This window comes from Hoplias malabaricus, chromosome 17, assembly GCF_029633855.1.
Source record: "Hoplias malabaricus isolate fHopMal1 chromosome 17, fHopMal1.hap1, whole genome shotgun sequence".
NCBI lineage: Eukaryota > Metazoa > Chordata > Actinopteri > Characiformes > Erythrinidae > Hoplias > Hoplias malabaricus.
Genome location: NC_089816.1, coordinates 14,886,948 through 14,898,029, shown reverse-complemented (window position 1 = coordinate 14,898,029; position 11,082 = coordinate 14,886,948). Strand labels below are relative to the sequence as shown.

The 11,082-nt window shown below is 43.5% G+C and overlaps 1 protein-coding gene across 1 annotated transcript; it reads left to right on the top strand.

Moving 5' to 3' along the window:
- The first annotated feature begins 1,303 nt into the window (after nucleotides 1–1,303).
- prmt7 (protein arginine methyltransferase 7) lies at nucleotides 1,304–11,037 on the top strand. The gene is made up of 17 exons (XM_066648781.1): nucleotides 1,304–1,517; nucleotides 2,152–2,188; nucleotides 3,325–3,474; nucleotides 3,567–3,675; nucleotides 4,567–4,679; nucleotides 5,224–5,453; nucleotides 5,579–5,759; nucleotides 6,317–6,441; nucleotides 6,872–7,007; nucleotides 7,842–7,925; nucleotides 8,130–8,177; nucleotides 8,276–8,365; nucleotides 9,601–9,762; nucleotides 9,886–9,960; nucleotides 10,145–10,305; nucleotides 10,399–10,495; nucleotides 10,648–11,037. The coding sequence occupies exons 1-17, from the start codon at nucleotides 1,423–1,425 to the stop codon at nucleotides 10,804–10,806; spliced, it is 2,052 nt and encodes a 683-aa protein (XP_066504878.1). The 5' UTR covers nucleotides 1,304–1,422; the 3' UTR covers nucleotides 10,807–11,037.
- Nucleotides 11,038–11,082: the final 45 nt, after the last annotated feature.

Genomic DNA, 11,082 nt, shown 5'->3' with positions numbered 1-11,082 from the left:
CCTAATGTCACATTTTAAAAAAAACTAATTGTTTTGGTTTGAGAGAATGGAAAGCTTAAATATAACAACATCGGTTATTTTCTTAAAGTTTTAGAAATACAATTAATGTAGTTACTAATGATGGAAAAATGTATGAACATAGCAAAATGGTGCAGCAAGTAGGTGTTGGCAGTCACACAGCTCCAGGGTCTTGGAGGTTGTGGGTTCGAGTCCCGCTCCAGGTGACTGTCTGTGAGGAGTGTGGTGTGTTCTCTCTGTGTCTGCGTGGGTTTCCTCCGGGTGACTGTCTGTGAGGAGTGTGGTGTGTTTCCTCCAGGTGATTGTCTGTGAGGAGTGTGGTGTGTTCTCCCTGTGTCTGCGTGGGTTTCCTCTGGGTGACTGTCTATGAAGAGTGTGGTGTGTTTCCTCCAGGTGATTGTCTGTGAGGAGTGTGGTGTGTTCTCCCTGTGTCTGTATGGGTTTCCTCCGGGTGACTGTCTGTGAGGAGTGTGGTGTGTTCTCCCTGTGTCTGCGTGGGTTTCCTCTGGGTGACTGTCTGTGAAGAGTGTGGTGTGTTTCCTCCGGGTGATTGTCTGTGAGGAGTTTGTTGTGTTCTCCCTGTGTCTGCGTGGGTTTCCTCCGGGTGCTCCAGTTTCCTCCCACGGTCCAAAAACACACGCTGGTTGGTGAAATGGCGACCCAAAAGTGTCCATAGGTGTGAGTGGAAATGTGTGTGTTGCCCTGTGAAGGATTGGCGGCCCCTCCAGGGTGTGTTTCTGCCTTGCGCCTAATGATTCAAGTAGGCTCTGGACCCACCATGACCCTGAACGATTACTGAATGAAGAATGATTAATGGAATTCATGACAACCAACCATGCATTTGATTTATTATAATTATTACTAATTATACCAATGTGAAAAGGTAATTAGATTTTCAGATATTGAGTTATTACAATTATAGTTTTTTTCTACAATGACTCAGCTGAATCTCACTTTAGTACAATATGGAAACATTTCATTTAAGTCCCCTTCTGATCATAGATTAAACCCCTAAAACATATATTTTGCTCTCTAAAACGACATATTTAGAAGTTGTGCTAATTCAGCCATTGTGCTGACTGCTTATTTCACTCGAATTACATCCCCAGTCTGTTTTAAACTAATAATATATATTTTTTAAAATGCACTGTTTGTGAAGAAACCTACTTAGTGCTCTACATAGTGAGCCAGGGAGCCATTTGAGACGGAGCCTCAGTCACGGTAGTGTGAGGAGGGGCGGGGCGACGCAGGGTCACGTGATATGTGGAGGCGTGTCTTCGTGAATCTGATGATGGCCGCGTCCAGTGAGCCCATCGTGCGTTACTAGGGTGTTAAACCCCTTCAGAAACTCCGAGTGAATATCAGCACACACTGAAGTATAACTGTCTGTCTGTGTGCGGGGTCATGAAGACGTTCTGTGGTCGCGCTAATCCCACCACAGGGGCTTTGAACTGGGTGGAGGAGAGCGACGAATATGACTATCACCAGGAGATAGCGAGGTGAGGGGTGGAAATACTAAACCAGTACAGCGTCGTGCGCTACTGAGACCACCAGCATCCCACTTGATAAACCACTCATAAACACCCCCTGGCAGTTAGAAAGTTTTCGTGCAGGGATTCCTACTACCCAGTAAACAAGGAACGTCCCTGGACGTTCAAAATAGGTCTAAAAGTAGTCTGTCCGTCAAGGACATGTTTTAAACGTCAATGGACGTCCAAAATGAGTTTTATACAAGTAATTTATTTCGGGACCAATTAATAACGTCAATGGACGTCCATAGTACGTCTAATAGTCATTTTTCAATGTCTGTGTTTGGACATCTTTTCAAATTTTCATTTTCAACCTTAAGTGAACGTTGATAGACGGCAGTCATTACGTGATTTCAACGTTGAATCAACGGCTAAATGTTTACTGGGTATGGTTCACTTTGCAGATGTAAAATCCGAAACAGTAGCTGATCTATTGCTGTGCAGTTGTTAGTCGTCCTCTAGTCCTGAGCACTGAAGAACAGAGGAAAAGAGGGCTAAATAAAGTACAGAATACAGTCTATAATAGTAGAACTACATAATGCGCCTGTAAGGTCAGTGGATATTGACATCATGCTTCCACTCTTTCCTGCTTTTTCTGCATCAGGTCCTGTTACGCCGACATGCTGCACGACAGAGACAGAGTGAGTTTTATTACAAGAAACACAGCACTCCTTCATCCAGACACTTATATGACCATAATGAGGATGACGGCGTACCATGCTCTGCAGACCACTGAGACCAAGCTTCATTTGTTAAATTTCTTGACAAAATGGAATACAAGCTTTAAATATTTCATAACAAAGAGCAGGATATATTTAACACAATTTACAGAGAAGCTCAACTGTATGTGTTTTTCAGGTTTTATTTTATATGTACATTGAGTTTTTTGAGTTTCAGTCAAAAAAGGGATTTTTCCACACCCATAAAGTTCAGTCCTAGAAGTTGGTTGCATTCACTGATTCTCACCACACGGGAGTGTGGTGTGTTCTCTCTGTGTCTGCGTGGGTTTCCTCCTGGTGACTGTCTGCGAGAAGTGTGGTGTGTACTCCCTGTGTCTGCGTGGGTTTCCTCCGGGTGACTGTCTGAGGAGTGTGGTGTGTTCTCCCAGTGTCTGTATGGGTTTCCTCCGGGTGACTGTCTGTGAGAAGTGTGGTGTGTTCTCCCTGTGTCTGCAAGGGTTTCTTCTGGGTGCTCCGGTTTCCTCACACGGTCCAAAAACACACGTTGGTAGGTGGATTTGTGACTCAAAAGTGTCCATAGTTGTGAATGTATGAGTGTGTGTTGCCAGGTAGGCTCCGGACCCACCGCAACCCTGAACTGGATAAGGTTTACAGATAATGAGTGAATGAATGAATGTCTATATTAGTGCTAAATTATTTTCTCTCTTATTTAGGTTTTATTTAGAAGATTCAGTGCACAATCCATATCATCCAAAACACATTCAGTGATGTTGAGGTCAAGGCTCTGGAGTTGTTCTGAGAAAAGCAGAAGCTTATTTTGTTGAGAAATTGACAAATGTTTTGGATTTGTTTAAATCTGAAGTGAGAGTGGAGCTTGATTTTTTTTTTCTCCTGTTTACCGACCTTGTGGAGTTGGTAATCTGTTTTTAGCCCTCTACCTGGTCTTGTACAGCTGTTCGGAGCATCAGTGTCCCTATAAAAACTTAGGCCACAGCTCATGAGAGTGCTAAGCTAAGCTTGTCGTTGAACAGGACTTTAGGAGGCTTTTATGTGATTCGCCCTAGACCACTGTTTAAAACTCCTTTTTCATCTGACAGAATAAGAAATACTACGAGGGCATTCGAGCAGCGGTCAGCCGGGTTAAGGCTCGAGGGGAGCGAGTCATCGTTCTGGACATCGGCACAGGGACAGGCCTCCTTTCCATGATGGCGGTCACTGCTGGAGCAGACTTCTGTTATTCTGTCGAGGTAATGACCACGCCCTGAAGTGGGAAGGCTTTTCTCGTGGTGCTGTGAAGTGAGAATTTCTCTGGATAATTTACTTTATACTTCTTTTACAGGTGTTTAAGCCCATGGCCGAGGCTGCTGCATGCATTATAAAGAAAAACAGCTTCTCAGAGAAGATTAAAGTCATCAATAAACACTCAACTGAGGTTACAGTCGGACCAGGTCAGATCAGCACATGTTTAGTTACATTTCTTAGTTACGTTAGTTACATCCTAAAATTGAAAACTGAATGTCTGAGCTGGGTTTTAATTCAGAACGTTCTGAATTAAACAGATGGCATGCTCCCTTCAGGTAAGGGGTGAGAACCTGCCCCGAGTGAAGGAGTTCATGTATCTCGGGTTCTTGTTCACGAGTGATGGGAAGAGGGATAATGAGATTGACCGTAGGATAGGTGCAGCAGCTGCATTGATGCGGTCACTGTAACGGACCGTTGTGGTGAAGAGAGAGCTGAGCCATAAAGCAAAGCTCTCAATTTACCAGTCAGTCTACGTCCCCACTCTCACCTATGAGCTCTGGGTAATGACCAAAAGAACAAGATCGCAGCCAAAATGAGCTTTCTTCGATGGGTTGCTGGGCGAACTCTCCGTGATCGGGTAAGGAGCTCGGAGTAGAGTCGCTGCTCCTTCACGTTGAGAGAAGTCAGTTGAGGTGGTTTGGGCATCTGATCGGGACGCCTCCCACTGGAGGTATACCAGGCACGTCCAACTGGAAGGAGGCCCCGGGGTAGACCCAGGACACGCTGGAGGGATTATATCTCCCGGCTGGCCTGGGAACGCCTTGGGATCCCCCAGGAGGAATTGGTGGATGTTGCAAGGGACAGAGACGTCTGGGCTTCTTTGCTCGCTCTGTTGCCACCGCGACCCTGAAATGGAAAAGAAGATGATGATGATGACATTCTGACTCATTCATTCGTTTCCTGTAAATGCTTCATTCTACTTTGGGTTGTGGTGGGTCTGGAGTCCACCCGAATAAATAAATGTTGTTTGAAACGGTGGAGTTGCTTACTTTGTTTTCCAAGTGAGCATGAAAAGATATTTGACTTTTATTTTGCAGACGGAGACATGCAGGAGAAAGCAAATATATTAGTGACAGAGCTCTTTGATACAGAGCTGATTGGAGAGGGAGCATTGCCCAGCTATGAGCATGCACACTTACACCTGATGCAGGTAGGATTTAACACTATGGCTAACTTTTTTTTTTTTTACCTTAAATTTTATACATTCTAAATCATTACTTACCTGTAATAAGGAGAACAGAGCCTCTGTCTTTGTTATTTTGGGCTTAGCACTCCAGAAACTGCACTATGTATCTTCTGTATATAGCCCTTTCAGTCAAATGAGCCTATGAGGCCTATTATTGGTGTCCTATAGCAGTGTTGCAGTAGTCTCTGGAGTGGAAAATGATTCCAAAACTAATTTGTCATAAAGAAATTCGAAGGTAGGTAAAGTTTTGCTTTGTTTTTAGCTGATGGCTAATATTACTTGCTAATAAGAAGCTAAATACCTTACTGCAGCAATGTAACTGTAGTGACTGTTCCCAGATGATCAGACCTTCCTGTTTTGGTCAGCAGGGAACATTAAACACATATCCAAAGGTGTTCTGTGAAAGGAGTTTTCGTAAACGTCCTCCAAGTGGAAGTGTCTGAGGGAAGCGGGTGATAGCTTTATTTTTCCGTGCTGAAGTGGGCGTGGTGTGGGGGTCTTCCTGCAGGCGGGCTGTGAGGCCGTGCCCCACCGGGCCACTGTTTACGCTCAGCTGGTGGAGTCGGAGCAGCTTTGGAGCTGGACGCAGATCAGGCCGATACAGGTAGATGGTCATGTGCTGCTGCCCCCTGCTGCAGTGGGACAGTGTCCAGGAGTTCCTGCAGTGTGTGACATCCAACTCAGCCAAGTGCCTCCTACAGCTTTTACTCCCATCGGACCTCTGTGCACCATGTTCAGGTGGGAGACCGACTACAGAAGAGCTCTTTTTGCCTTGTTAGTTTCTATTGTTTAGTAAGTTTGCAAAAATGATTGAGAAAAAGAGAATCTACGATCTATTTTTTCGTTCTCCCTCTCGTTGTCAGTGTGGACTTCAGTCGGCCGGTCAGCAGTGCTGCTCGCTCATACACCTGCAGGTTTGTGGTGAAGGCCGGTGGGAGAGCTCAAGTGGTTTTGTCTTGGTGGGATTTGGACATGGACCCCAGCGGCAGCATTGTCTGCTCTATGGCACCAAGCTGGACTTACTCTGACCCGCAAGAATATCCCGTAAGTCAAGACAGGCGTTAAATATAATACATATACCTGTTTATATTAGTGGGAGCGCAGCAGGTAGTGTCACAGTCACAGCTCCAGGGACATGGAGGTTGTGGGTTCGAGTCCCGATCCGGGTGACTGTCTGTGAGGAGTGTGGTGTGTTCTCCCTGTGTCTGTGTGGGTTTCCTCTGGGTGCTCCGGTTTCCTCCCACAGTCCAAAAACACACGTTGGTAGGTGGATTGGTGACTCAAAAGTGTACGTAGGTGTGAGTGTGTGTTGCCAGGTAGGCTCCTGACCCACTGCGACCCTGAACTGGGTAAGGTTTACAGATAATGAATGAATGTCTATCTTAGTGCTAAATTATTTTCTCTCTTATTTAGGTTTTATTTAGAAGATTCAGTGCAGTCCCTTCCCCCCAAGAAAAAAAATTTATGAAAATAAATTTTTGAAAAAACATTATTAGCTCCTAGAGATAGAGTTGATTGACTGTCCGGCAAATAAGCCCATAAAGCATGAACGGCAACCTGAAGTGTTCAGACTCTCTGTTGTGTTCTTGTTCTTTGCTCAGTGGAGGGATCACTGGATGCAGAGTGTGTATTTCCTGCCCACTGAGAAGAGTATGTGTGAGGGAGAGGAGCTGAGGTTGACTGTGTTTCATGATGATTACAGTCTGTGGTACAGCCTCTTAGACGGGTAAATATACACACATCATTACAGACTGCTGCATTATTTAGAACATTTATTAACCTTATTTTATTAACCAAAATCTTCCGTAAAGTAGTTATTATTTATTTCGGTCACTGCCCCAATGCAGTTATGATACTATGTTACGTATAAGTTAATTTTGCTATGTTACAGTAAAGAGCTGATTCCTTTTCCATCATTCATCTCCTTTATAATGTTTTTACTGAGTTCATTTTAGAATAAACAAAACATACTCTTGCAGTCCAATGCCATCCGCTTAGTAAAGGGTTCAGAAGAAGTGCAATGTTACAAAATATTTTATGCATTTTACATGCAATTACACATTTCCACCAGAGAGGTCTCAAAGATGCCATATGTTAAAACGTACAATATTAAAGTTATAAAGTTATACTTGCTGTTTCTTTTGGCTTTCTATTAGTGAGCAGGCTGATGCAGATGACAACTACAGTCGTCCTTGTTGCACATGCCAGGGTCATCTGGTGTGGACGAGGCCACGATTCGGAGAACTGAACGACTGGCAGAGAACCGAGAGTTACCTCAGTGCTCTCCGCAGTGTGAGTCCCACTGTTTACCATAACCACACAGCTGTCACAGAATGCCTTTAAAACCCATTCTATTGAAGAATCTGACACTTTTGTATTTTTTATTTTTTTTTATTAATAGCTAATCAATACAAATGATAGTTTTAAACAAAAATAATGTGTTCATTTTACATAATACTTCAAAATATATATTAGTTTTACAAAAAATTACAATCTTCATTTTTTTCATCTTCTAATTAAACCTATTTTATAAACAATGTATACACATTTCAATAACTAATATAATACCATCACAACTGAATTATGTTATGAACATCTGTAATGTGTTGATTTATATGTTTATTCTAAATATTCAAACACTGTGGCATGAACTATATGTCATATATATGGATATAATGTGTATAATAGGTGGCACAGCAGGTTAGTGTCGCAGTCACACAGCTCCAGGGACCTGGAAGTTGTGGGTTCGATTCCTGCTCCAGGTGACTGTCTGTGAGGAGTGTGGTGTGTTCTCTCTGTGTCTGCGTGGGTGTCCTTCGGGTGACTGTCTGTGAGGAGTGTGGTGTGTTCTCTCTGTGTCTGCGTGGGTTGCCTCCTACAGTCCAAAAACACACGTTGGTAGGTGGATTGGCGACTCAAGTGTCCGTAGGTGTGAGTGAATGTGTGTGTTGCCCTGTGAAGGACTGGCGCCCCCTCCAGGGTGTATTCCTGCCTTGCGCCCAATGATTCCAGGTTGGCTATGGACCCACCGCGACCCTGAACTTGATAAGCGGTTACAGACAATGAATGAATGAATGAATATGTATAATATACATAACTTTTCTTGGTGTGTGTATTTTTTTATAGGTTCTGAGACCTGATAGTGTGTGTTTAGCTGTCAGTGATGGAAGTCTTCTTCCAGTCTTTGCACACCTGCTTGGAGCTAGAAAGGTGTGGATTTGTTTCTCAGTGTTTTTCACAAACATTATCTTTAGATTCATGCCCCAGTTCCTAAACAAACAGTGTTTTTGTCGCCTGTGTTTAGCACAGACCTAGCTACACTGACCTAGCTATTCATTACTCCCAGAAAACATCTGCTTCTGATGTGAGATACATGTAGCTCTTTATTCGTATAACTCTTCCCTACCATTCCAGGTGTTCAGTCTGGAAAACTCAGGAATGTCGAAGCAAGTTATTGAACAGGTAAGGAGGAAAAGTAAAGCAAACGAGAAGTGAATATTTTGATGTTTTCAGAAGAATATGAGCGTGAATATTTTCAGAGCTTGTTCTTTGGTAATCAGTTTTTGGAAGCGAACTCGCTGAAGAACGGTGTCAAACTGCTGGCCATTCGAGCAGAACAGCTGACCCCTGCAGACTTGGAGGAAGAGCAGGTGCAACTTTTATTTATCTTTTATCAACTGTTAAGTATTTTCTCATTTTCTGCCAGTGCACCTCTTTTTAGAAAGAAATTGGGGAAATGCAACACCAGTGCATTAATGTACAGGAGGGGGGCATTTATATGGATACATCTTAATAAAATGGGAATGGTTGGTGATATTAACTTCCTGTTTGTGGCACATTAGTATATGGGAGGGGGGAAACTTTTCAAGATGGGTGGTGACCATTTTGAAGTCGGCCATTTTGGATCCAACTTTTGTTTTGTTGTTGGATTGTGTTGGATTGTCAATGCAACCCTCTTCTCCCACTCTCCACACACTGATAGCAACACCACAGGAGAAATGCTAGCACAGGCTTCCAGTATCCGTAGTTTCAGGTGCTGTACATCTTTATGGTATGGTGTGGTATATGGGGTACAAATATTTGTACAAACATTCTTCATCAATGGAGACCTCAAGGCCACTGGATATGCGAAATTGCTACATGTTTACTTTATGCACTGAAACTGGCACATTCCCTAAGTTATTTCCAGCAAGATGGTGCACCACCAAATTATGGGTGTCAGGTCCGCGCATTCCTAGATGAAGTTTCCTGGAAAGTGGATTGGTCGTCGTGAGCCAGTTGAATGACCCCCAAGTTCTCCCGATCTGACCCCCTTAGACTTTTCATATTTGGGGTCATCTAAAGGCAGTTGTCTATGCTGTGAAGATACGAGATGTGCAGCACCTAAAACTACGGATACTGGAAGCCTGTGCTAGCATTTCTCCTGCGGTGTTGCTATCAGTGTGTGGAGAGTGGGAGAAGAGGGTTGCATTGACAATCCAACACAATGGGCAGCACTTTGAACACATTTTATAAGTGGTCAGAAACTTGTAAATAACTCATGAAAGAATAAAGTTACCATTAAAACCACCCTCCCCATTGAAAAAACAAAAGTTGGATCCAAAATGGCCGACTTCAAAATGGCCACCATGGTCACCACCCATCTTGAAAATATACTAATGTGCCATAAACAGGAAGTTAATATCACCAACCATTCTCATTTTATTAAGGTGTATCCATATAAATGGCCCACCCTGTACATGTTATTATTTAGCGCGGCGTGTACTTATGGAAAATGTTGTTAATCTACCACACATAACTAACGCAGGAACTGCAGGATGCAGAATATCTCCCATTACAACTGACAGGTCTTGTTTTTAAAAACCTGAGTGTTTGCCTTTTGCAGATATCTGTGCTGATGGGAGAGCCATATTTCAGTACCAGTCTGTTGCCATGGCACTCTCTGTTTTTCTGGTATTGCCGCACAGCGTTGGCTGGTCTCCTTCGGCCTGGAGCCATCGTCCTCCCCTCATCCGCCTCTCTTCACCTCCTCGCTGTGGAGTTTCAGGTACCAAACCTACTCTCTTTTCTACACTCCTACTGTATCACTAAAGGCTAATGGCAGTGGGGCCTGATGTTTCTGGGAGCTGTGTTATTCTGTGCCTTTAACTTCATTCACTTTCTCTCCTAGGATTTATGGAGAATTCGAGCCCCCTGTGGAACATGTGAAGGATTTGATGTCAGTCCAATGGATGAGATGGTGCAGGTACGCAGGAGTCATTCAAGCGTTAAGTGTAGTATTCCACTAACAACTGAAGTATAAATTAGGTTTTTTTAACAGCATTGGTTTAAGATTTACTGTATGACTTTATACGGGAGTCATTTGGAGTTTGGAACGCAACAGTCCTGAACAGTGATGATTAAAGCATTCGGATGGGTTTGTTCCTCAGCAATCTCTGGATTTCCGGGAGTCTCGTGAGGCAGAACCACATCATCTGTGGGAATACCCCTGTCGTGCCCTGACAAAACCATGCCCAGTTATGGATTTTGACTTCCAACAATGTGTCCCTGAACAGCCAATCATCAGTCAGGGAACGTTGCCTCTTATCAGGTGAGAGGCTGTAAAAATGTAAAACTCGAACTGGATAAAAGTATCTTCAGATGCACAGCAGGAACGATGGCGTAATCTGCTTGTTTTTTTCAGGAGAGGGCAATGTCATGGGTTCGCTTTGTGGATGGAGTACAGTCTGACTGATGACATCACCGTCAGCATGGGCTTGACCAAACCTGTCAACGAGGAGGTATTCTCTACATCTGAAGTCTGAGCTGGATCTTCTGTCCAGTTTTCAGTCCTGTTTTTTGTGATAACTGGTGATGGAGCCGATTGACAATCTACTCTCGACACCATTCCTTACCTCCATGTTCAGTCTGTTCTTCTGTGTCCTCTCGGCAGGGGGAGTGTGTTTGGAGTCCGCACAGAAAGCAGGGAATATATTTCTTACAGACACCATGGGAGAGTTCTGATGATGGATGGACTGCTGTGTCGTACAATTTAACCTTTGACCCCAGCGTTGGTGATATTAAGATGGACTTTTCAGCTATCCAGCCTTGACCAGCAGTGACAGCTGAAACACATTGGTGAGCAAAGTGTTATTTTGTAGAGGATGTCTCGTTCCATTGCTGCTGTGTAATGAGGGCTTGAAAACACTGACCTTTCACTAGATCAGACCACTGTTTTTATTATTTTTTATTCATGATCAAAAAACTGTTAAAGCCTGTGTTTCAGATTTGTATTGAGGGCTATGAGCTGTATTAAAAATGTCAGTATTTTAAAGTTGTGACGATGTGTGAATGTTTTATTGGCTTCAAAGTGTGCACTGAGCAAGTA